At 44.2% G+C, this 27,025-nt stretch overlaps 1 protein-coding gene across 2 annotated transcripts in view; it reads left to right on the forward strand.

Annotated features, from left to right (window-relative positions):
* Positions 1-27,025, forward strand: part of LOC137375191 (protein IWS1 homolog) — a 91,990-nt gene that overhangs the window by 60,990 nt on the left and 3,975 nt on the right. For both annotated transcript variants that reach the window (XM_068041962.1, XM_068041963.1), the window contains exons 7-14: positions 713-825; positions 1,437-1,587; positions 10,194-10,276; positions 12,259-12,388; positions 13,819-13,936; positions 14,825-14,936; positions 21,107-21,163; positions 21,465-21,576. In XM_068041962.1, coding sequence (XP_067898063.1) covers positions 713-825; positions 1,437-1,587; positions 10,194-10,276; positions 12,259-12,388; positions 13,819-13,936; positions 14,825-14,936; positions 21,107-21,163; positions 21,465-21,576 — 876 coding nt within the window. The remainder of the gene's footprint in view (positions 1-712; positions 826-1,436; positions 1,588-10,193; positions 10,277-12,258; positions 12,389-13,818; positions 13,937-14,824; positions 14,937-21,106; positions 21,164-21,464; positions 21,577-27,025) is intronic.

The raw sequence follows: 27,025 nt of genomic DNA on the forward strand, positions 1-27,025 counted from the left end.
TTGAAGAGTGAACACCAGTACAGTGGACCAAATGAAGTATTATGTTGTAAACTCAATTGCCTGGGAGTACTTAATGAGGCAGTGTAGAGGTAGTTTTACTGTATGTAAGTAACCCATGCTTTATCTGACTTGGAAGTACTTGAGGGATGGTGTAGAGAGAGGTTTTACTCAGTAATAAAACACCTTGACTAGGGAGTTTTGTTGCTGACATTAAATATCTGAAATTAAACATGATCCATTCTCTGGGCATTTCATACATCCGTCATCTTGTTGAACAACAATAATTAAAACAAACCAAAAAATGTATCTGTAGAATTGAATCCTTCAAACTGTCTTGCCTTAATTTGTGCTATAGTGTATTGGAACACCATGCGTTGCTTTTTTTGTGTAGAATTCTCCATTAGATCTGCTGTTAAATGTAATTTGGTGTCCAGCCATGTGACCTGTGGCTCTGAGAAAATCAAATGTTGCAGTCAATGTGCAGATTTGGAGTACGCCACAAAGAATGTTTCCCAAAAGGATTTTTAAGAGCCAGGTTGTGAGTTGTATTTTTATCCTTGGATAGTTTTCAACTTCTGGCTATAGAACTTCAAAGCAAGCAACTGTGCTGCTTAATTAAATCTTGATTAAAGCATGCTCCTTCCAGCTATTTTCTTTCAGGCCATGCTCTGCAGGTGTTGTCTGTATCTCTAAACTGTAACCTCCTGCTCAGGGCTTTAACCAAGAGGATCTGGATGGCGAAAAGGCTGCTCTCGAGGCAAAGAGGAAGAAAATGGTTGCTGAAGAGTCCGACTCGGATAATGAGGTCCGAGGGAAAGGGCGAGAGTAAGTACAAACTACAGTTCAAAGTTAAGTTCGTACAGCATGACGAGGGTCAGCTTCTTGTGCTATGGATGCTGGAATGTGACTGTTGAATCTTGTGTCCTAGTACGTGAGAGTTTAATATATTTTTTGAAATATTTTGCTGGTAGAAAGTGCTTGATTCATCCCAATACTCCAAAAAATAAAACATGGCTTCAGAAATCACAGGGATGGAACAGAGAATAGCTCTTTAGAAACTGGTGAATTGACAGTTGGTTCAGTCCTTAAGATATCAGCGGACAGTGGAGAAGCCCCGTCTGCAACTTTCACTGCTGCTGCTTCGGGGATGACCATGCCCATCTGATAGAAAGTTGCAGCTTGGATGGCTTCATCCTCTGCATTGGAAATATGATGCATAGCCAGCCAGCTATGCTACAATCACAATCCTTTGGAAAGTTCCACCTGATCAGTAGGTGTGTGGGTCCCTCTGTATATCACTTGTGTGGTGATCCCCTGTCTACTTTTAAACTTCTGAATTTGTTGCTGGATATAAAATGAGGAAATGCCAGCCAGTCTTACCCAGCACTATCTGGAAGGAAATCCCTAGTGTATTGATGATTTTGTTTATATTGCAGCTCCGACTTCGTGTCTGATTTTGAGATGATGCTGCAGAAAAAGAAAGATCAAAACCGGAAGCGACGACGAAATCGGGATGGAGGCACGTTCATTAGTGACGCGGATGATGTGGTTAGTGCCATGATCACCAAAATGAATGAAGCTGCAGAGGTGAGTAACAGCTGTTCTTCAGTATTTACTAATAGTGGAGCCAAAAGGTGCTTGGGAAGTCAGTCAAAAAGAGCCTTTGGGAAACCACGTTCAGGTAGGGAGCCTACATAGTGTGGGAGCAGAGGTTGGGAGCTAAGTCCAATATGGTTGGGTACAGAGTAGGGTCTGACACTAACTCTACTCTGAAGATTTTAATTGAGTGAGAAGGGTAAGTGAATTGGGACTGAGGATAGTTAGTCAGTATAAGTATATGCAGTGAAACCTGTAAATTTGGGACACCGAACGGACTTAGAACCATAAAATCTTGCAGCACAGAAGGAGGCCATTCAGCCCATCTTCCCTGTGCTAATTCTTTGAAAGATCTGTACAATTTAGTCCCACGTGCTTGCAAATTAGTCCTCTTCAAGTATATGTCCAATTACCTTTTGAAATTTCCTATGGAATTTGCTTCCACCAACCTTTTAGGTGCTGTGTTCTAGGTCTTAACAGCTGTCCATGTGAAAAAAAACTCCTCATATTCCCCTCTAGCTCTTTTGCCAATTATTTTAATTTTAAGTCCTCCGGTTACTGACCCACTTGTCAGAGGAAACTGAGCAAGTTGGGAGAAACTATCAAAACTCATAATTTTGAATACCTCGACTAGGTTTCCCCTCAACCTTCTCTGCTTCGAGGAAAATCATTTCATCTTCTCCAATCTCTTCACATAACTGAAGTTGCTTATTCCAGGTATCATCCTCGAAAATTTCTTCTGTACCCTCTCCAAGATCTTGACATCCTTCCTTAAATGTGATGCACAGAATTGTGCACAATACTCCAGCTGAGGCTTAACTAGTGACTCATGAAGGTTTAGTTTGACTTCCTTGTTACTGTATTCAGTGCCCTTATTTACAAACCCAGATATCTCATATGTTTTCTTAACCACCTTATCAACTTACCCTGCAACCTTCAAAGATTTGTGAATATGCAACCCCGGTCCCTCTGCTCTTGTGCCTCCCTCTCAGTAGATTATACTGCATCTCCATGTTGTCCCTCCCAAAGTGCATAATTTCATTTTTATCATTCATGAACTTCAAACCCAAGTCCATGTCATTTATTTATAAGACAAATAAAGCAATGGTCCTAATTCCATGCCCTGGGGGAACCCTACTGCATAGTTTTCTCAGCCATACTTGCATCAGGTGTCTTTTTTTGTTAGAACAGGTGTCATTTGCAAAATGGTCATTGCATGTACTGTAAATTGGATGGGCCAAATATCCCAGGGTTGGCTCTACCTCCTGCAGCATTCCTTTCTTTGCTTTCACCTTGGGTTGTGCTTGATTCTGGAGCCCTGCCAGCATGTTTAGAATTCATTCTATTTTCTGTTTGTTGGATTTCCCGGTTCATTGCCATTCCGTGGTCCTTTTCCATCAAGGAATCCTGTGATCTGCTACATTAGGGCGGCACAGTGGCGCAGTGGTTAGCACCGCAGCCTCACAGCTCCAGAGACCCGGGTTCGATTCCAGGTACTGCCTGTGTGGAGTTTGCAAGTTCTCCATGTGTCTGCGTGGGTTTTCTCCGGGTGCTCCGGTTTCCTCCCACAAGCCAAAAGACTTGCAGGTTGATAGGTAAATTGGCCATTATAAATTGTCACTAGTGTAGGTAGGTGGTAGGGAAATATAGGGACAGGTGGGGATGTTTGGTAGCAATATGGGAATAGTGTAGGATTAGTATAAACGGGTGGTTGATGTTCGGCACAGACTCGGTGGGCCGAAGGGCCTGTTTCAGTGCTGTATCTCTAATCTAATCTAATTGGCAGCTTGTACAGGGCAGATAGCTGCTGGAGAGCCTGAGAGATCCCAGCCAAATTGGAAGGGGTTAACGTCCAGTTGACTCCATTCCGGGGTCCCCCCTCTCTCTGCTGCATCTGCTAATGTTTGAAATGCTGGGGTGAGATGTGGTGGTGTTCGGAGCAGTTCCAGCGTTTGCCGAATGGGAAGTTCTTTACCCCAGTGTCCAAAGCAGCAGAGAAATTGCTCTTCCTGGAACAGAGCTGTGCACTCATTCATTTCCAGAGATGGACTGGTTTCTCTGCCACTGTGGATGCTGAGTAAAGAACTCCCCATTCCACAGAAACCACTTGTTTCACCTCTGCCGCCTCACACTGACCTATATATGTTTTACGTTGTAAACAAACCCGGTGGATTAGAGGCTGTCCGTAGTTCATAATTTGAAAGTGTCAGTAGTTGCAAGGGACAGCTTGTATCAATATTACAATGTAATTAATTGGGGGTGTTAGTAAGGTTTTTTTGTGGGAAAGTGTCCATTTGTATAGAATTCACTGCAATATAAATTGAAATGGTCAATATTGTTTTGCATAACGATCAACTGAGATGGCTGCTATGAATGTTAAGCATATAGTGTGTGGCATGCAAGCTATGGGCCATCTTGGAAAGTGTTGACTTGAGCAATTAATTGCAGGGCTCACAGACCAACTAGGTATAATGTACTTTATACACAAGGAGTAATTTTCTGTGATATTACTTCAGATAAATTGAAATGGTGGCAGCAGATAGAAGCCCCCTAGGGCAAGTAAGTAAGTGGATTGCAACAGCAGGATGCTGTGGGACTAGAAATTTCCAAGGATCAGGACAACAATCACAAGCAGTCCAGTTGCAAGGGGCAGCAAGGTTATCTAGAAGTACAAAGAGCAGATAAGATTACAGGCAGCATTATACTTGTAAGGAACTCCATAGAAAGATGAGTTGATGGAATCTTCTGCAGAAATGACTGAGTCCCAAGTGGTGTACTGGTTTCTTGAAGTATAGGGCTTGAGCAACTCGACAGGTAGATTGAAGAAAAGGAATAATCTCAAAATAACCTTTTCCATGTGCTGAATTTATTAAAGAGATACAAACGTGGCAGATTGATGTGTGGCTCAATACAATGGTGCAAGTGGGAGAGGCTCAGGTGCTTGGCCCATTGCTACCATTTCTCGGGAAGCAGAAGATTGTTTTATTGGGATGGCATTCAATTTAATGGAGGAGTCACAATCATCATAGCTGATAGGTTAAGTAGAATAGTTGGAAAAGATTTAATCTAGGGAAGCGGAAGGATGCAAGAGGAGAACAGAATATACACAGAACAGGGTGGAGAGAACAATGGAATATGCAAGTGTTATGGCCCGGTGAGGAGGAGGTCCCAGGCTCACCTTTCGCCCCTTCTCTTGTTTAACTGCAACAGGGTTAATCCTTTTTTTGACACAGTGGTTGAGCTTACCTCAGTGAGTGCCCGCACCTGTTCCTCTAATGTAATTGCAAAAGAATTAATCAGACAAGTTTTCTTGAGTTTAAACAAAGAAGTAGGTTTATTACACTTAACACTCTAACCTGGTTAAAAATATGCTATACATTCACGCACACGTTCACACGAGAGTCTCTCTCACACACAAATAGATTACAGAGGGAAAACAGATTTTTTAAAAAAATCATTCATGGGATGTGGGCGTTACTGGCTAGGCCAGCATTTATTGCCCATCTCTAATTGCCCTTGAGGGCATGGTGAGCTTCCTTCTTGAACCACTGCAGTCCACGTGAGGTAGGTACACCCACAGTGCTGTTAAGAAGGGAGTTCCAGGATTTTGACCCAGCGACAGTGAAGGAACGGCGATATAGTTCCAAGTCAGGATGGTGTGTGACTTGGAGGGGAACTTGCAGGTGGTGGTGTTCCCATGCATTTTCTGCCTTTGTCCTTCTGGTTGGTAGAGGTCATGGGTTTGGAAGGTGCTGTCTAAGGAGCTTTGGTGCAGTGTATCTTGTAGATGGTACACACTGCTGCCATAGTGTGTTGGTGGTGGAGGGAGTGAATGTTTGTGGATGGCATGCCAATCAAGCGGGCTGCTTTGTCCTGGATGGTGACAAGTGAAGAGTATTCCATCACACTCCTGACTTGTGCCTTGAGGATGGTGGACAGGCTTTGGGGAGTCAGGAGGTGAGTTGCTCGCCACAGGATTCCTAGCCTCTGACTGATTCTTGTAGCCACGGTATTTATATGGCTACTCCCGTTTAGTTTCTGGTCAATGGTAACCCCTAGGATGTTGACAATGGGGGATTCAGCGATCGTAACACCAAGAGGAATGTCAAGAGGAGATGGTTAGATTCTCTCTTGTTGGAGATGGTCATTGCCTGGCACTTGTGTGGCACAAATGTTACTTGCCACTTATCAGCCCAAGCCTGGGTATTGTCCAGGTCTTGCTGCATTTCTACACTGACTGCTTCAGTAAGTGAGGAGTCGTGAACGGTGCTGAACATTGTGCAATCATCAGCAAACATCCCCACTTCTGACCTGCTGATTGAAGGAAGGTCATTGATGAAGCAGCTGAAGATGGTTGGGCCTATTACCGCTACCCTGAGGAACTCCTGTAGTGATGTCCTGGAGCTGAGATGATTGACTTCCAACAACTACAACCATCTCCCTTTGTGCCAGGTATGACTTCAACCAGTGGAGAGTTTTCCCCCGATTCCCATTGACCTCAGTTTTGCTAGGGCTCCTTGATGCCATACTCGATCAAATGCTGCCTTGATGTCAAGGGCAGTCACTCTCACCTCACCTCTTGAGTTCAGCTCTTTTGTCCATGTTTGAACCAAGGCTGTAATGAGGTCAGGAGCTGAGTGGCCCTGGCAGAACCCAAACTGAGCGTCATCTGAGCATTTTGGAAGATCCAATTCAAGAGTGGACTATACAATAAATGGAAAAGTCCTGGGGAAAATTGATGTACAGAGAGATTTGGGTGTTCAGGTCCATTGTTCCCTGAAGGTGACAACGCAGGTCAATAGAGTGGTCAAGAAGGCATACGGCATGCTTTCCTTCATCGGATGGGGTATTGAGTACAAGAGTTGGCAGGTCATGTTACAGTTGTATAAGACTTTGGTTCGGCCACATTTGGGATACTGCGTGCAGTTCTGGCCACATTACCAAAAGGGTGTAGATGCTTTGGAGAGGGTGCAGAGGAGGTTCACCAGGATGTTGCCTGGTATGGAGGGCGCTAGCTATGAAGAGAGGTTGAGTAGATTAGGATTATTTTCATTAGAAAGACGGAGGTTGAGGGGGGACCTGATTGAGATGTACAAAATCATGAGAGGTATAGACAGGGTGGATAACAAGAAGCTTTTTCCCAGAGTGGGGGATTCAATTACTAGGGGTCACGAGTTCAAAGTGAGAGGGGAAAAGTTTAGGGGGGATATGCGTGGAAAGTTCTTTACGCAGAGGGTGGTGGGTGCCTGGAACGCGTTGCCAGCGGAGGTGGTAGACGTGGGCACGATGGCGTCTTTTAAGATGTATCTAGACAGATACATGAATGGGCAGGAAGCAAAGAGATACAGACCCTTAGAAAATAGGCGACAGGTTTAGATAGAGGATCTGGATCGGCGCAGGCTTGGAGGGCCGAAGGGCCTGTTCCTGTGCTGTAATTTTTTTCTTTGTTCTTTGTTATTGCTAAGCAAGTGCTGCTTGATAACACTGTCGATGACTCCTTCCATCACCTTAATAATGATTGTTGAATTAAAGTCTGGAATAAATGGAATTTAAATACAGTATATGAGTTCAATAGTCCTCAGCTAAAATTGTCATCCTGAAGACCTGGGCTACATGCATGTTGGTGGACTTGCTTTGCTCAGGGCTCCTGAAGGCAGAAGAGGGGGTTGATTCTCGTGCCCTGGTTGCTGGCTGTGGCGGTCTGTAGGCTTGAGGGGGTTCCTAGTCGCAGCCGGATCTTCTCTTGATACTTTCTGGGAGAGTGAGAGAGCCTGCTTTGTTGATGGCTTTGTCAGTTGACTGCGTTTGTTAACAATGCAGCCACTAGGTGGCGCAGTACTCGCACATGTGCAAATGCAGCCTCTTCCACTGAAACATTGCTGTATGTGATGTCTCAGGCAGCTGCCAGGATTAAAGATGGTGCTGCTCAATTTATCACAAAAAACAAATTCAACCCGAAAATCTCCTCAATGGCTGCCATCACTGCCTCCATCCCACCCCCAAGAGTCCCCCGCTCCCTCCTGCCATTGAGCTTCTCTTTGCCGCTTCCTCCTGAACCTGTCTTCTCACCACTTGCTCCAGCCTTGCTGCTCCCTCCCAGCCTCCGGCTGCTCGCTCCCCGCTTTCTCACCCGCCCCAGCCTCTAGCTCCAGGTCGTGTCCCTCCCTCCGGCTGCTCCCTCCCTCCTCTCGGCCACTCACTCCCACGTCATCCCATCACCCCTCGCAGCCCGCCTCGCTTCTTCAGGCGGCGTGGTGGGCAACGATTGGCCGGGGAGCGAGAGGTGGGGAAGATTGGCCAAGGGGAGGGCAGGGGAGCAGTGGTGAGGTCTGTCGTGAGTGGCTGAGGGGAGGGAAGCGGCCAGTTGGGGAGGGGGTGAAATAAAGTGTTGAGGGCGGGTACGAATGGCTGAGGGGGTATGTGGGGAGGCCTGGAACAAGTGGCCAAGGGGGGAAAGCGGCCAGTGGGGCGAGAGTGAGTAGTTGAGGCTAGGGGGGAAGCGGGCGGGTGAGCGAGTGGCTGAAGGAGGGCAGTGGCGTGGCGGGGATCGAGCAGGGTGAAGCGGTGATTGAAGCAGGGATGATGGGAGGGAGCGGGGTACTGTTTGGTTGAATGGAGATGGCTATTGAGGGGTGAGAGTGGCATTGCGTGGTGACAGCATGCGTGCATTCATACTGGCAAGCTGGCAAATGTTCGCACACACTGATGACTTCCGCGATCACTCTGCACATGCTCTGCGTTGTTAGGAATCACATTGTTTTCAGTTACTGCTGTCTGTGTGACAAATCTTAGTTTCTCCAGAACTGTGCTGGTGGTCACATGACTCTATCAAGCCCTTTTGTTTTTAATGAGATTTTTTCTGGAATCTTTTCTGAAGTTCAAGGTGCTGCATGCCTCAAGATGTCCTGTCACACTTGGAGAGTTTTCAAAGTCATTGGGTGTAGATGGCCTTAATGATCATGTTGATAAGGCCATTCTGGGTAATTCAATCACTGAGAGAGAACCATTGTTTTGGCTAGGCTGGGTGAGACTTCTCGTCTCCAGTTTAATCTTGTGTTTCAAATGTAAATTGCAGTGACCATCTTGGCTGCCGGTTTTTTAAAAAGTTACATGTAGGATTTTTCCATTAAAAGACTAATGTAAAGTTCCAACTGATGAAATTAATATTTCCCATTTGGCATATAGGGTTTTCATGACACAAGGAAGGAACAGGATGGGGAGAGCAGCAAAATTGAGCAATGGAAAGACAGAAAAATAAGAGGCAAAGATGGAGCTTGAGTAGAATAGAACACAAAATGGTCAAGGCATTCATTAATTCTGGAGCACGAAAAATATACACGGTGACACTAGGTCATTTGGTAGTGGCGGTGGGAAGGTAGTGCCTGAACAAAGTGAAGTGATGGAGTTACTAAATCGTTGTTTTGTTACTGTTGTTATGACCAGGTGAGAAAGAGTTCTAGGGCTCCCTTTCAGCCTTCACCTGGTCTTACTGTAACGGGCTTTAATTTTAAATATACCGTGTTTTTAGCTCCTCCTTGGTGAATCCTTGTTCACCACTTTCCAGTTATAAGGCAAAGAAACCAGCACAAACAGGCTTTCTTAGGTTTAAAGAAGAAAAGTTTAAATTTATTAAACTTGAACTTACACTCTAATTTGGTTGATGCCCATGAATACACAACTCGCCCATGCTAGCATGCATACGCGATACACACATGCAAATAGAGACAGAAAAGCGCAGAAGAAAAATAAAGTGGAAAAGTTTGACGCAATATCTGAAAAGTTTTTGTTAAGGGTCTTCGAGCTCACTGTAGAGTCCTTGAATGTAGGTAGATCTTGCTTTTCATTGGGGCCCAGTGTTATTCTTAAATCTTGTTCGCTGTAGGAGACTTTTCTCTCTTGGTGTTCATGTGTCTTCGGTGGATTCAGAGGTTTGTGAGAAAGAGATGGGAGCAGGCAGACAGGAGAGACTGTGGCTAGCCAGCCAGGAGAGATCTTCAGTCCAGGAGCATTTTGCTTTCTGCCCAAACTGTTTGTACAAATTCAAAAAACTCAGGTTGCCCAGCAGGTTAGTCATGTGACTACTGGTTTGACCATGTCCATTTTGTATATTCGGCCATCTTAGCAGTCAGCCTGAAATGCAAGCTCCTCCACTTTCAGCATCTGGTGATCAAGTCCATGTGGCTTGAATGTGTCCGGGAATGGTCCTTTGTCCTTTCCAAGCACTGTCTGTTAATATGAAAATGTCTTTCCAGCCAAAAGCTGGCAATTTTTTAAAGCAAGTGCTTTCTTCATTTCAACAACCGTTTGAAATTTTATGTCCATGTGGCAAAATTAATATGCCTCATGCTTGGCAGGTGGGGGCCTGCATGATGCTATTTTTACCATTGAAGTGAAGTGGGGAGGAGAGATGCCTGAGCTGAGAGAGAGAGTGAGCAGACTGGAAACCCTGAGAATTATCATGTATTGGCTTAGCAAGCTGAAGGTAAATGGACTTCAGGTTTTGACGGTGTCAATCCTGGGGCACTCCTGTAGATGCCTGTGATGAAGTACATCCCCTCATGGATATTCAATGGCCTTTTATATTCTCTTTCCTGTAGGAGGATAGACAACTCAATGGCCAGAAGAAGCCAGCCTTGAAAAAGCTGACCCTTCTCCCCACAGTCGTGATGCATTTGAAAAAGTAAGCTGAGATCTACCTCTGTTCTTCTTTCAGTTTCAGTATAACATAGGGCTGAGTTTCTATCAGTAATCCTTGAATTTAGTGATGCATTCACTGGTAACAGATTCAAGCCATACAGATCGGACATCACAGCTGCACCCGTCCTGTACAGTTGAATAGTCTACAGATGCTCGCTCACCTCACACATCAAGAAAGGTAACTTGGATCAAGAATCAGAGGACAACTGAAGCCCAAGGAGCTGAACTTGATCAAGAGTCAGCACCTTCAGTAGGAGAGAAAAGGTCTTGCAAGCTATAACAGGCCTGTGATTTTGGGATAAAGTGATTATCACCAGTGACTTGTATACCACTGCCAGTGCTTGCTGTTGCAAAAGCATTCAGAGTAGAAATGATTCCAATCATTGAAGCAGATTAGAATTAACATTTTGAGCAATTTTGCCATATCCACTATATTTTGCAACTATTTATGTAAAGACAAGCTCTCTAAAGCTTACATTCCAATTTGAAATGCTAAGAAAGAACAATAGAACTTTTAGAATTAGTGGAAAATCATAATACCGTACATAACTCTCTTCCTTTTTCTGAGGCCCGCCATATCCCTCAGGTCCTGAATCAGTCTTTACGAGAGTTGTCCAACATATGGCCCACAGATGAAAACTGTACTCGGCCTTTCCTCCTCCTTGCTGCGCGGTTTTTATCATCGGCCAGTTGCTTTCAGCTTCAGGGTTGGGAAATTTCTTGTGGCCCGCCAAAGGTTTCTATTACAATCAGCCGTCTCTGCTGTTTACAGTGAGTGAGCGCCTGCTGGGAAATGTAGCACTGTGTGCTCCATGGCGATTGGCTTTGGCCCACTGGCACAAACCTGGAGGTTAATGAGTGAAGCAGGTCACCACAGAGACAGTAGTTGCAGTCAGCCTGGGGAACCGCCAGTATGCTGATTTAAAGTAAAGGTGAGCCCGAGGCTTGCAGCCCAGTCCTGGTGGGAGGGGGAGAGAGGCAGGCGCAGGGAGAGCCAGGCAGACCCGGAGAGGGGGAGGGGGAGGGAGAGCCAGGCAGACCCGGAGTGGGAGAGTCAGGCAGACACAGAAAGGGGGGGGTGGCGGTGCAAGGTAGATAGGGAGGGTGGAGAGAGATGGACGTCTATCTGGAATATCTCTGCATCGCAACATCATGTGTGTGGGTAGACATTGTCTGCTTGTGCAAGCAAAACGAAGCCAGGTATCTCCCTAAATCGGTGTTCAACATCGTAAATTAATAAATTAGTCTTCCCATTTAAAGCTTGTTCACAAAAATGCACATTTTTTGTTATGATGAATAAAATAAATTTCTAATGTCTTTCTCCTTCTGAAATTTTCTCACTGGCCCCCTATGTAGGACATATTTTATAATGTGGCCCCTACGCGAAAAGGTTGGACATCCCTGGTCTATAGTCTGTACATACACAGTCTAACTTCTATTTTTGGTATCAGAATGTGGCGGACACTGATAAGACAGGCAATAAATGCCACCTTTAGTTACCATGAGGAAGTGATGGCCGGACTTCTCCTTAAACTGCTGCAGTTCTTGTGGTAACGATGCTGCCGCAGTGCTTTTGGGTAGCCAACATTTTTCCTGTAACCCTGCAATACTGCCAGTTATTAGGTTATAGAAAAAGAGGGGGGGGGGGGGGAAGTAAAACTTGTACTTACAACAGTGTCCTAGGTGGTGTGTTGAGCCATGACAAAAAACTGCTGAAGTTATCTGTTATTTTGGGAAAGAGGGAACTGTTAAAACATCAACAGGTTTCATGCATCACAAGTGAAGAAAAACTCTCAAGCTATTACCTAGATCGCCAGTACAACCTAGAATAACTTGTGTAACCTTGCTATCTACAGTAATCTGTTTTGATGCATCACTTGAGCAGAAATCTTTGAGAATGATCGCAATTACATTGTCTTGTTTCTGCTTCCTGTTGATGATGCCCTTTTATATCAATTTTTGTAGACAGGATTTAAAGGACACATTTATTGATAGTGGGGTGATGTCTGCTATTAAGGAATGGCTTACCCCATTGCCTGACAAGAGTCTGCCTCATCTAAAGATCCGTGAAGAGCTTCTGAAGATACTCCAGGAGGTAAGAGAGCATACGTAGTCACGTGATATAAAAGAACAGCTTTGTAACAGCCTGTTACTGTCAATATCTGTTTGTGAGCCACAAATCCCTGTTTAGAAATTTATTCCCTCTTCCCCACCCCCACCCCTCCTCTTAGTGTACATTATCTCCCATTCTTCCATAGCTATAATTGACTGCCCGTGGACGTGTTAGCATGATAGCATTACTCATAGGTAATATAGAATGACTTTTCCAGAATTCCTTCAAACATAAGCTTGTTTTTTAAAATTGTTCAAGGGATGTGAGCATCACTGGCAATGCCAACATTTTTTGACCATCCATTGAGAAGGTGGTGGTGAGCCGCCGCCTTGAACTGCTACAGTCCATGTGATGTAGGTACATCCACGGTGCTTTTAGGTAGGGAGTTCGAGGATTCTGACCCAGCATCAGTGAAGGAATGGTGATTTATTTCCAGTCAGGGTGATGAGACTTGGAGGGAATTTGCAGGTGGTGGTGTTCCCTTGCATCTGCTGCCCTTGTTCTTCAAAGTGGTAAGGTTTGCAAGTTTGAGAGGTGCTGTTGAAGAAGTCTTGGCAAGTTTCAGCAGTGCATCTTGTAGGTAGTATGCATTGCTGCCACTGTGCATCAGTGTTGGAGGGGGTGAACGTCTAAGGTGGTGGATGGGTACCAGTTCAATGGGCTGCTTTGCCCTGGATGGTGTCGAGCTTCTTGAGTGTTGTTGGAGCTGCACTCATCCAGGCAAGTGGGGAATATCCCATCATGCTCCTGACTTATGTCTTGTAGATAGCAGATTTTGGCGAGTCAGAAGGTGAATTACAGAATACTCAGCCTCTGGCCTACTCTTGTAGTCATAGTATTTATGTGACTGCTCCAGTTAAGTTTAAGAAAGGTGAGATAGGAAAACCGGGAATTACAGACACTTAAGGCCAGCATTTGTTGCCCATCCCTACTTGCCCTTGAAAAGTTACGCACGGCTTGTTAGGCTATTTCGGGGGCAGTTAAGAGTCAACCACATTGCTCTGGGTCCAGGGTGGCATGTAGGCCAGACCAGGTACAGATTGCTTTCCTAAAGGAAATTCGTGAACCAGATGTGTTTTTACAACCATCCAATAATTTCATGGTCACCATTACTGATGGTAATTTTTTAATTCCATATTTTATTTAATTAATCGCATGTAAATTCTGCAGATGCCATAGTGGGATTTGAACTCTTGTCTCCTGATCAGTAGTCCAAGCTTTTGGATTACTAGTCCAGTAACATAACTACCACGCTAGTATCCCTTTCTTTTGCTCTCATTAAACCTCTGCATATGAGCACTTTTTATTCTGTCGGCGGCTCTCTTACCCACTCCTGGCTAAGTGGTTAGCTGTGTTGCCGCACTAACATGCCTCAAGATCTTCAAATGTCATTGACTGGTGTGTTGTTACAGTTGCCCAGCGTGAGTCAGGAGACTCTGAAGCATAGTGGGATTGGACGATGTGTGATGTACTTGTATAAACATCCCAAGGAGAACAGAAGCAACAAAGAACTGGCTGGAAAGCTTATCAGTACGTTCACCTTTACTGAATTTGTATTTCCTCTGAGTTTTTTTTTCTCGCTGAGGTATGATTCCATGGGTGTGCTTTATCCCAATTCACTGTGAACCTAAATAGTTGCATTATTCAACTGGGGAACCATCACATCAGAGTTTAATCCTGTCCTCGTGAGATGTCCATGCACTGTGCAGGAAGAATCATGCGTGCTTTCTCTCTCTTGCGCACACAGACATGCAATATATATAACATATAAACAATCCAGCAAGACTCTGCATGTGCACAAACGTTGTCTCTGCATATATTGAAATGACAGAATTTTCATTTTGGATCTTCTGACTGGGAAAGATCTATTGGGACTGTGTCTAGTTGCTGAGACTGATGGGATACGGTACCTGTAATCCTGCTGCCCTGAATCCTGACGCCAGTGATAGAGCCTTATAGGAAGGACTTTTCTGAGATAGCTTGCCTACTTTCAGTCCACCCCTAAAAGTGTCTACTTTTAGCTGAGGTACAGTGCACACCCAAGGCCAGTTCCCACTCTGATCCCCAAGTCCAAGGGGCCATCTTCTGTGTTTGAGCCAAGCAGGCTATTTATCTGTTTGGGACATTACAGCAAAGCCTGAAAGTGTTCTCACTGCACTGCTACACATTGTTCAGCAAGCATCACTGGAAAAGAATCAAGGACAGAGTCCTGGCTCATTTTCTCCATCCAGAACTGTAGCTCAGGGACACAGAGACCAAATTGTAGACAACCTGGTCTTCACCCACTATCCTGGGATTGGGGGGCTGGTTAGCTTTATTAGTGCATCTAATGTGTATACACAGTAAAACCCTATTGAAAGATGAAATGAATTTGCTCATTTTCTCATCAATATTCTAGTGTTTACATTTTTTTCCTAGATGAGTGGTCAAGACCAATCTTTGGTCTGACATCAAATTACAAAGGGATGACCAGAGAGGAACGAGAGCAAAGAGACATTGACCAGATGCCAATGAGGCGGCGCCTGAGCAGGTACTTGACAGCAGGAGCACAATGTTAAAGGTGTAGTACTCAAGATGGGTTCAGCGTGTAGACCGTAGCCCCTTCAACCCCCTTCTTATAGTTGCTTTGTGAAGAGTTGAAGAACAAATGCACTTGGGGATTCTTCATTCTTTCTTCAATCTTGCCCCGAAAAATGTTTTAATTCAACCAAAAGTGGTTATATTTTAATGTGCAATTGTTACACTGGAGAAAATAACCACACTTTGTGAGGGTTACAGGGAGGGAAAGGTCGAAGTTAATGTGTGAGCAATGTTTTGCCTGCAGATGAAACCTTTCCCACTACCCTTCAGAACTGATCCCTAGCTCATGCTGTCATTCTGGACAAATGTATATACATAACGTAATTGGTGAATTCAGATTCAAGGGGATGGGGCAACGTCCAAAGTACACATAAAAGGACAGTTGAGAGTGTTATGGTCTACGTTTGTGATATATGGGTTTTCAAAAACAGATTTTCTTAGTGTGTGTTATTTGGTCTACAGTTCATTTAAATACTGGTGGATGTCACTTTTTTCAGGTGCACATTTAAAATAGTGTCTGCATTATACATCATTGGGTGACTTTGATTCACTTTTGTGTACTGCATTCTGATGCATTGATCGCGTTGCAGTAGGAGCTTATAGTCTGTTAGGGTACAGCATGCAAGCTGATGTTTTACTGGGTGTAGTTAATGTTTTGGGATCTAAACCTGGTTCTTGTTTACAATGAACGCTGAGAAGATGTAACTTTCAGGGACCATATCCTTGATTTTAATTGTCAAAGATTATTACGTTATGAATTAATAATTAAGTATTAATTATTCAGTTATGTTGGGTACTTCTCTGGTGGCAGATGTCCCTTGAGAAGCAGACTGGAGCTTTGCTGCAAGCATTTTCTGTAACATTACTAACTGGCTGGTTATTGAGTATAAATATTATAACTGTACTAACCAGTGAGTCTCAGATAGAGAGCCCATCTCAGACTGAGCTGGGTTCACACAGTGGCCATGGCTCAGTCTGAGCTGGGTTCACACTCTGGCCATGGCTCAGTCTGAGCTGGGTTCACACTCTGGCCATGGCTCAGACTGAGCTGGGTTCACACTCTGTCCATGGCTCAGTCTGAGCTGGGTTCACACTCTGTCCATGGCTCAGTCTGAGCTGGGTTCACACAGTGGCCATGGCTCAGTCTGAGCTGGGTTCACACAGTGGCCATGGCTCAGACTGAGCTGGGTTCACACAGTGGCCATGGCTCAGACTGAGCTGGGTTCACACAGTGGCCATGGCTCAGACTGAGCTGGGTTCACACAGTGGCTATGGCTCAGACTGAGCTGGGTTCACACAGTGGCCATGGCTCAGACTGAGCTGGGTTCACACAGTGGCCATGGCTCAGACTGAGCTGGGTTCACACAGTGGCCATGGCTCAGTCTGAGCTGGGTTCACACTCTGGCCATGGCTCAGTCTGAGCTGGGTTCACACAGTGGCCATGGCTCAGACTGAGCTGGGTTCACACAGTGGCCATGGCTCAGACTGAGCTGGGTTCACACAGTGGCTATGGCTCAGACTGAGCTGGGTTCACACTCTGGTAAATTGTTTTTAAATGTTAGCTTATTACATGTTAAGCTCTTTCTCACTCATTCAGGATCCACATAAAAATAGGAAATGCTGCCATCTCATGGAGGAAAATCATCCTGAACAATGTCTCGAGAGATTTTTCTGCCCTGGTTGCTCCAGTGGCTTTCACATTCAATGGTGTAACAGCTTCATTCTCCAACAGCCTTTGTTCACTACTTCATTAGCTTCTCTCTTCCCACAGCAAAGAAAGATTTCATTGGCATTACCTGCTAGTTAGTAAATGTAAGTCCCTGCCTTCAGTCAATGGATGTTTGGAAGGGGGAAAACTTTTTTTAAGTTATAATGTTTTAGCCACTTTCCATGAACAACATCATGAACTAGAACATAAGAAATAGGAGCAGCTTCTTAAGGTCATAGCGCCATAGAAACTAACATCCGAAGGAAGCCTTTTGGTGCCAGCTAATTGCTAGACCAGTTTAAAACTAATCCCGCTGCGTTGCTTCCTCCCGGTATGTTCCTTTACTCCAATTATTTAGAGTAGGACTGAGATACTGTAATTCCTTATGGTATGTTATGGTTAAATGAATGAGGTAAAATGTTCAAAGCCTATCTTGGTATAGGTTCCCTCCATATTGAAAGACGTGGGAACACCAAGTTCCCCTCCAAGCTGCACACCATCCTGACTTGCAACTATATTGCCGTTCTTTCGCTGTCGCTGGGTCAAAATCCTAGAACTCTCTTCCTAATAGGTGTACTTACACCGCAGGGACTGTAGCGGTTCAAGAAGGCAGCTCACCACCACCTTCTCGAGAGCAATTAGGGATGGTCAATAAATGCTGACCTAGCCAGTGACACCCACATCTCATGAACAAATATAAAAAAAGGTTCCCTGTCTGTCTTTGTCTTTCTGTTCTAGTATGGCTTGGAACCCAACACACTGATTTAGTTTTACACTAGTATGTTCCAGTATTACCTCCCTGAACTACAAAGCAGAGGTTAGAATGAGTTTGTTACACTGAATGGAAAATCACCTGATGATTAATGTGACAAATTTCATAAAGACTTTGTGCTGCCTGACAATGGCCCCTCGGGGAAGGGACATTGTCTTGCATAATCCTCCCCACACCCCAACAAAGGCACAGTGCCTTGTATATCCCTCCTCCTCCACGTCAGCAATCCTATTAATATGAGGAGGTTGAATGTCTTTCGAAGCATGGAGAAGGCTGTACCCACTATATGTAACCCAGTGTTTCCTGGCATGGCACTAAACTTGTGGAAAGTTCTACTGCAGGAAGATGCAACACTTTGCCAGATTTCATCTCGGTAGGTAAAAATCACTCCTTTGGTTAGGTTTTCAGTTGAAGTGCTGGTGCCTGGGTGGTTAGTCTATATTTCTTTCCTGATACATATTCACATTCCTGCTTGAAAACCGTTCTTTTGAATTTATTGTAAGACTTGCCTGAATTAAATATCTACTATTGGGTCTAAAATACCTTCACCACAAGCTAAAGGAAGTTTGCTGCACAGGGTACCGGTGTTGGTAATGTGTGAGCACAGTTATCTATCTGTACTGCTGGGAAATGTGTGATCATTTGTGTCTCCATCATCATAAGCATTAAATTTTAAAGATTTAAGTTTCTTTAACATTTTATTCTGGGAGGGAGTCCACCAGTTGGGTTGTTAAAATGGGATGAAAAGCTCCCAAGATAAAAGGGATCAGAAAAGCCCAGTAGTACCACAGGAGTACTGTATGGGTGGAGTAAAGAATCCAAAATGTACACACATCATTCCCACTTCTATTATTTCACCAGCCATTGCTCTGTCTCTTAATTTTATTGAGTTCCTGTCACTTGTGTACTCTTTGTCTCTGTCACCTGAGTTTGTTTCGGGTTACTCTTCCTCCACTCTGCTTTACATTATCTTCACTCGATATGAACAGCCATGTTGCGGAGTTACCGTAACTTTACAATCTGTTCCTCATCTCCAACATGGCTGTCCACACTTGCTACCCTAAACTCTGCTTCATTCCTTCATGAAGAGACCCTAGGGATGAAGATAGCGATGATAATGCTGCTGATGTCATCTCTTCAGATCAAGGACGCTACTACAGGTTTTCAATTCAATGATTTTATTAGTCTTTTTTTTTTTTGTTTCATTTTCTATTTGATAGGTTCATTGCTGATCAATAGAGATTGTTCGAAGTTTACCTAATAATTTGCCAAAAACACACGTCGTTCAGTACAGCTGTTCCCTACTGTCTGTATTTGAACCTGTAGGAAAAACTTCTGTAGATTGCTCCTGGTCAAGCTTCACTGTCTCTAGCTAAATGCTCAATCCGAGGTCCTTCATCGAAATCGGGCTGGCTACAGGTCACTTTGAAACTGGGCTGACCAAGTCATTCTGAAACTAGGCTGGCCTCAGGCTGCGCTAAAACTGTCGAAGCTTGGAAATTGGCCCGGCTGCTGGTCACTTTCTAGATTGTGGATTGACTGGCAAGATCCTCGTTGCTTGTTTGAGGATATCTTACCAGTTTCATAAATTTGTTGTGATATCACTTAGTTCAACATCAGGTATTTGGTAAGGCCCTAAAGTAGAACATAGTCCTATTGGTTTAGGGAACCAGGTTGTAATTTTAAAAAGAACCACATCTTATTTTTACAGTGATAAAGCACATGTATATTATTCAACGTTCAACTTCACCAAATGTCTAAAAAGAAAACTGAAGGAGTCGACCTTCAGTCCATTATTAAACCTAATAAATATGAGAATAGAACAGTGTGCATGTGTGTCCATTACTGTGTAGTTGAGGATACTCATCAGTCAGTCACGTGCTCAAAAGAAGCGAACTGTTAGCGCTGGAACAGAGGCATGGTTTTGGTTGGTCAGGAGACTCTATTCCAGCCATGTTGAAATCATTTCCTCCTATCTCTTCGCATTCACCATACATTATTGACTACCAGGTTGGATGGGCAGGCAGCTTAAGCCAGGTTTCTGAAATGGCTTCTGCTTGACTCAGTAAGAAACACTGTTGACCCTGAATTAGAAGGACGTCTGTTCAAGCCACATAATCCAGACTGGTACTTCAGTATAGTATAAGGGAATGCTGTATTTTCAGAGAGCAATAAGAACATAAGAAATAGGAGCTGGAGTAGGTCATATGGGCTCTTTGTGCCATTCAGTACTTCAGTTGTGAAGATAGACTGGAGAAGTTGGGACTGTTTCTCTTGGAAAAGAGAAGGCTGAGAGGAGATTTGATAGAGGTATTCAAAATCATGAGGGGTCTGGGCAGAGTAGATAGGGAGAAACTATTCCCACTCGTGAAAGGATTGAGAACGAGAGGGCATAGATTTAAAGTAATTGGTAAAAGAAGCAAAAACAACATGAGGAAAAACTTTTTCACGCAGCAGGTCATTAAGATCTGGAATGCACTGCCTGGGAGCATGGTGGAGGCAGATTCATCAGAAGCATTCAAAAGGGAATTAGACTGTTATGTGAAAAGGAAGAATGTGCAGGGTTACAGGGAGAAGGCGGGGGAATGGCACTAGGTGCAATGCTCATTAGGAGAGCTGGTGCAGACAAGATGGGCCAAATGGCCGCCTCCTGCACTGATCTACCTCAACTCTACCTTCTTGCATTATCCCCATATCCCTTAATTCCCTTACTACCCAAATATCTGTCAGCCTCTGTCTTGAATATACTCAACGACTGAGCATCCACAGTTCTCTGGGGTAGAGAATTCCTAAGATTCACAACCCTTTGAGTGAAGAAATTTCTCCTCATCTCAGTCCTAAATGAGTAGAGAGTTCTCCCAATGCCCTGGCCAGCGTTGCTCACCCAACCAACATCACCATAAACAGATTAACTGTCATTCATTAATTTATAATGTACTTTGCCATGCACTAATTGCTAACTGCATTTATTTCCTAACAACAGTGCACCAACTTCAAAAGTAATAGAAGTATTTTGGAACATACTGCGGATGTCATAAGCAATATGTAAATGCAAGTTTGTTCTTTCCTGCTCTTCCTTCCCGCTAGATAAGTTACATGCAACTATCAACTCCCCAGTTAGCTGAGCTGAAGAACTCATTCTGGGGTGATGCATTGGTCCAGAGATGCACCCTAGCTCTATCCTTTCTAGTAGAAAGGAATGATGCATTTTGTAAAGGTGATGAAAGACATCAAATATACCAAGTAGAAAGCTGTATGTACAGGAGGTCAAAAATTGGAATAGGATCACTATTTCTTGAATAAGCTGAATTTTCTGTGGTGGGAAAAGTTTGAATTTGGAGAACAGAAAATGGAACTGTCCACTTTTCTGTTCGTTTGACACTGATCTCTTGGAAATGATGGGTTCCTGTACAGTATCCCTGAGGCTGGTCCTCCTGTGGAATGACCTCTGAGTGCACAGCTTAGCTATTCTAACAAACCTTGAAATCCTTTCCATGCAGAAAGGAGGATAAGGGGACTGCTATTTTATGTTGGTTTCTCTTGATAAGTAATCTTGGGGCAGTGCATTTATCCAAGTCCTGCCTGTAAGCACCTCTACCTTTGTGAGAGGAATGAAGTAACTGTTTTTGTTCTTCCTTAGTTCTGGTGGGCAGACACCTCGCAGAGATCTGGAGAAGGTGCTAACAGGAGAAGAAAAGTAAGTGATGAGTTGATCGAGTGAGGGGGGAATTTGGGGAAACAGCAGTCGTTGGCAGTTTAAATAATTGCACCTAAAATCAGGATTTGGTGCGAGCTGCCAGTCACTCATCACTGCCTATGTAAATGTTGCTTTTTAAATAACTGATATCAGGAAGGGGGGCAGGGATTGGGTTTTAAATTATTTTAGAGTCTGTGACTTTTCCATTTACTCAGTACAAATCATTACCAGGTGTTCTGCAAACAGTGGATCTGATCTTCAAGCATCCAATATACAATAAGCATTTATCTTTCAATTTCAGAGCACTGAGACCTGGTGACCCAGGATTCTGTGCACGAGCCAGAGTGCCATTGCCATCGAACCGTGACTATGTTGTTAGACCAAAGTGGAATGTGGAGATTGAAGCAAGCAGGGTGAGTGACGAGCTGTTGGGGAGAGAGGGAATGTAGGGTTCCAAAAAAAGTAATTTCTAATAGGGAAAGACTTCCAGGCAGTACAGTGGAATGCCGACACCCTGCAGACTACAAGGAATTGATGTGGGTTTGATTTCCCCCATCTCACCCACGTTGAATGAGGAAGCGCTAAGTTATGTTCTGTGCTTTGCCATTTTGAAGGTCGGGGTTGGGGCAAGGGCACAGAAAGAACGTAAGTGGGTCAACTTTTTGTCAAGTTCTTCTCGACTGGGGTTGGGCACAGAAAAGGAGAGCAAATCTTTCTTCTATATCCTCCACACAACCCTGAATTATATCCTGGTTTGGTAGCCAGTGGGACAAAAACATAAACCCATTGACATGATATCGCCAGTAAGAGGTACCACTTGTGCTCTCCTTCTGTGTTCATAAATCCACAGAACCTGCTGTTATGTAATTACAGTCTGAGTGCATCTAACCAGTCTGTAGCAGTTTCCACATATTACATTCCAAGTCAGTAGCATAATTGTCTTGTGCATATTTGGTTGATCCCATGAATAATTTAAAACTTCATCATAGCATTCGCACCATTTATGTCGCTGATTGTCCTGGACTTAGCTTGGCTCAATAGTCTCAGTTCTCCTCTCAAACCATCATCATTTCCTACACATCCCACCAGACTCTGGTTCGAATGTATTTGGAGTAAGGTTGAAGATTTATCCACATTTGAATGTTGCCCCTTTTCTTTCTATTAGTCATCAAGGAAAGAGATAAACCGCTTGGAAAAACACAAGAGATTGTTTGCAGAAAGGAGGAAGCTAAACAGGATGCAAAGGGCTGTCAAATTCAGCATTGACGGAAATAGGATGCCACTGTAGATGGTGACTGAGGATGCTGATTGTATGGTGTTTGGCATCTCTGTTCCTTGGCACATGCCACTGTTGCATGATGTTACTAATTTTGTGCCTCTGGCAGCACAATTGCTTGTCGCTTCATGATCTGCTCGGCGATCTTTCTCCGTTGATTTTTTTTTTTAAGTGTAAGAGATGAGAAATGTGTTTTTAAAAATGGAATCTGTCTTAAAGACGTTTGTGTCTGTGTACAATTAACAGAGGTGATGCCACTTCTTTAAGTGTGTATTATGCATGGTATGCACGAGTTTATTCGCATTCCGATATCTCAGGGTAATGCATTGCCACCTGGTACTATATTGGACATTTGGGTGCATAGCTGGTAATTTGATGTGTTTGGTAGATGTGAATCCTTGTCTTTTTGTATTTTCTAGTTCTGCTTTGGTCACGAACAGTACTTGATCTCCTTCATCCTGCTTAAATGGTATATTCCACACGGGGAGGGGGGTTGCATGAAGGTTACTGCGGAGTCTGAATTGAAATGGAACTGTTTCACGGGATCTTCCCCTTTTTATCCAGTGTTGTAGTCAGTTGGTGATTGATAGAATGTACTAAATGTGGGGAAAACTGTCCCACTTTTCATTCCATCATACAGGAGTTGAGTAGACTTGCGCAGCAGGTGCGTCACCAATCAAGTTCAGAATTTCAGTCATAGGTCTTGCTGGCTATTGATTCAGAATCTCCTTCGGAGATTCAGAACTGGCATTTATTAGTGGCAATTCTGAATAAAAATATTGCGTACAAACCACTCTCCCATTTGATCAGTTTTCAACTGAGAAAACCTTGCCATCCTCCAAGACTGTCAACTGTGCACTTAAGGATGTTTCCAGTCAGCTAACCCTAAAAACACAACCTCAAGTAGTATTGATTCTTGTCCTATACTGGATTGAATTCTGTAAAAGAAAGAAAAACTTGCATTTAAATAGAACCTTTTATAACCCCAGGATGTCCCATAGCACTTTACAGCTAACCAAGAACTTTTGAAGTGTAGTCATTGTTGTAATGAAGGCAATGCAACAGCCAATTTGTGCACAGCAAGCTTCCACAAACAGCAATGTGATAATGACCAGATAATCTTGGCATTAGTGATGTTAGTTGAGGGATAAATATTGATCAGGTCGCTGGTTAAAACTCTCTCCTTTGAAATAGTGCCATGGGATCTTTTGCATCCACCTGACAAGCTGCTAAATTATTTAGCCCACTGTTGACACCTTTTGATCCGGGGCAAAGACAACCAATTTAAGGTCCATGACCCTGAAATCTTGTGTAGTTCACAAGAATGTTGGAAATCAAGGCTGTGAGATGTGAGCTAGTTTAAGACACTATAATTGGCATTCTTGAATTAATGCTAATGGTTATCGCTTTGAGTGTGTGATCTTCCTTGTTCTGCAATTTATGTTTCTGTGATTACCACTTCGTTCTTGGGTACAATACAGCCTGTCACTCCACACATGTCACAGACCAGACTAGCCCACTCTTTTATTATTGCCTCAGATTAATATAGGCATCACTTCACACAGGTCACTTATGGCACCTCTTTGGCTTCACATGAGTCTAGGGAAGGGAGTGTAGATAGTCTGGGTCATGTCGTTATCAAAAAGGGCGTCTTGCAAAGCATTAAGGTAAATAAGTCCCCAGAATACTGAGGGAGGCAAGGGAAGAAATTGCTGGGGCCTTGACAGAAATCTTTGTATCCTCATTGGCTACAGGTGAGATCCCAGAGGACAGGAGAATAGCCAATGTTGTTCCTTTGTTTAAGAAGGGTAGCAAGGATAATCCAGGAAATTATAGGCCAGTGAGCCATACGTCAGTGGTAGGGAAATTATTAGAGAGGATTCTTCGGGACAGGATTTACTCCCATTTGGAAACAAACAAACTTATTAGCAAGAGGCAGCATGGTTTTGTGAAGGAGAGGTCGTGTCTCACTAATTTGATTGAGTTTTTTTGAGGAAGTGATGAAGATGATTGATGAAGGAAGGGCAGTGGATGTTGTCTACATGGACTTCAGTAAAGCCTTTGACAAGGTCCCTCATGGCAGACTGATACAAAAGGTGAAGTCACACGGGATCAGAAGTGAGCTGGCAAGATGGATACAGAACTGGCTCGGTCATAGAAGACAGCGGGTAGCAGTGGAAGGGTGCTTTTCTGAATGGAGGGCTGTGACTAGTGGTGTTCTGCAGGGATGAGTGCTGGGACCTTTATATATAATTGATTTGGAGCAAAATGTAGCTGGTCTGATTAGTAAGTTTGCAGACTACATAAAGGTTGGTGGAGTTGCGGATTGTGATGAGGATTGTCAGAGGATACAGCAGGATATAGATCGGTTGGAGACTTGGGCGGAGAAATGGCAGATGGAGTTTAATCTGGACAAATATGAGGTAATGCATTTTGGAAGGTCTAATGCAGGTGGGAAGTATACAGTAAATGGCAGAACCCTTAGGAGTATTGACAGGCAGAGAGATCTGGGCGTACAGGTCCACAGACCACTGTAAGTGGCAACGCAGGTGGATAAGGTAGTCAAGAAGGCATACGGCATGCTTGCCTTCATCGGTCGGGACAGAGTATAAAAATTGGCAAGTCATGCTGCAGCTGTACAGAACTTTAGTTAGAATATTGCGTGCAATTCTGGTTGCCACACTACCAGAAGGACGTGGAGGCTTTGGAGAGGGTACAGAAGAGGTTTGCCAAAATGTTGCCTGGTCTGGAGGGTATTCGCTATGAGGAGAGGTTGGATAAACTCGGATTGTTTTCACTGGAACGACGGAGGTGGAGGGGCGACATGATAGAGGTTTACAAAGTTATGAGTGGCATGGATTTCCACTGCTATGTCCAGACTGGCCAAGAGAGTGTGGGAAAATGGCGCACTGACACGGAACACAAAAGTCTCAAGCCTGTGTCCTCAGTACCTTGCTCTATGGCAGCGAGGCCTGGGCATCATATGTCAGCCAAGAGCGACGTCTCAATTCATTCCATCTTCGCTGCCTCCGGAGAATACTTGGCATCAGGTGGCAGGACCGTATCTCCAACACAGAAGTCCTCGAGGTGGCCAACATCCCCAGCTTATACACGCTACTGAGTCAGCGGCGCTTGAGATGGCTTGGCCATGTGAGCTGCATGGAAGATGGCAGGATCCCCAAAGATGCATTGTACAGCAAGCTCGTCACTGGTATCAGACCCACCGGCTGTCCATGTCTCCGCTTTAAAGACGTCTGCAAACGCGACATGAAGTCCTGTGACATTGATCACAAGTCGTGGGAGTCAGTTGCCAGCGTTCACCAGAGCTGGCGGGCAGCCATATAGGCGGGGCTAAAGTGTGGCGAGTCGAAGAGACTTAGCAGTTGGCAGGAAAAAAGACAGAAGCGCAAAGGGAGAGCCAACTGTGTAACAGCCTCGACAAACAAATTTTTCTGCAGCACCTGTGGAAGAGCCTGTCACTCTAGAATTGGCCTTTATAGCCACTCCAGGCGCTGCTCCACACACCACTGACCACCTCCAGGCGCTTACCCATTGTCTCTCGAGATAAGGAGGCCAAAGAAGGAGGACTGAGTGGATAGTCAGAAACTTTTTCCCAGGGTGGCAGAGTCAGTTACTAGGGGCCATAGGTTTAAGGTATGAGAGGCAAGGTTTAGAGGGTATGTGCGAGGCAAGTTCTTTACACAGAGCCTGGAACTTGCTGCCGGGGGAGGTGGTGGAAGCAGGTACGATAGCGACGTTTAAGAGGCATCTTGACAAATACATGAATAGGATGGGAATAGAGGGATACGGACCCTGGAAGTGCAGAAGGTTTTAGTTTAGACAGACATGATCGGCGCAGGCTTGGAGGGCCAAATGGCCTGTTCCTGTGCTGTACTGTTCTTTGTTCTTTGCTATGTATGGCTGCACCGTATAGTGGGTGATGCCTTTAGCCACTGATACATCAGTGGAGCTGTTCAAATTCTAACTCCCAGTTTCCAGTATCTTGAGTTATCAAGATAGACTAAAAGAGTTAGGGCCCTACATTTTATAGAAATGTAGGCTTAGGGGTGGTGAAGGGAATAGATCATGTTCAAGTTGACAGTTTGCTCCAATTAAATAAATTCAGGAGCATTCACAATTTTAAGTTGTATAAGGCCAGATCTATGTTAGATGTCAGGAGAAGGACCTTTTCTGAGAGAATAGTGAACCTCTGGAACAAGCTGCCAGCTAATGCATGGACAATGATTCATTGAATTCCTTCAAGTGAGAGCTGTTTCTGACTGGGGCAGAAGTTACCTCTTATAAAATTTTATCTACTGCAAGGAATTCAGGGCCAGAATGATCTGGACTAGTTTTCATTGCCGTGTGAGGGTGGAGGTGACTGCTACTTGTCCCTACTTGATTCTGATTGGTTTATTATCACGTCAATTTCTTTTTCCTATACGTTCTCTGTTTTTAACGGACCCCTTGAAACCACACGGGTCCCTTTGGGCCTGGGTTATTAAATGGTTGTTCGCTTCTGCCTGGAGATTGTGTTTTTTCGGTGGACTGGTGAGAGTATATGTTGTGATACACAAGGCATCACA

This window comes from Heterodontus francisci, chromosome 11 (assembly GCF_036365525.1).
Source record: "Heterodontus francisci isolate sHetFra1 chromosome 11, sHetFra1.hap1, whole genome shotgun sequence".
Lineage (NCBI taxonomy): Eukaryota > Metazoa > Chordata > Chondrichthyes > Heterodontiformes > Heterodontidae > Heterodontus > Heterodontus francisci.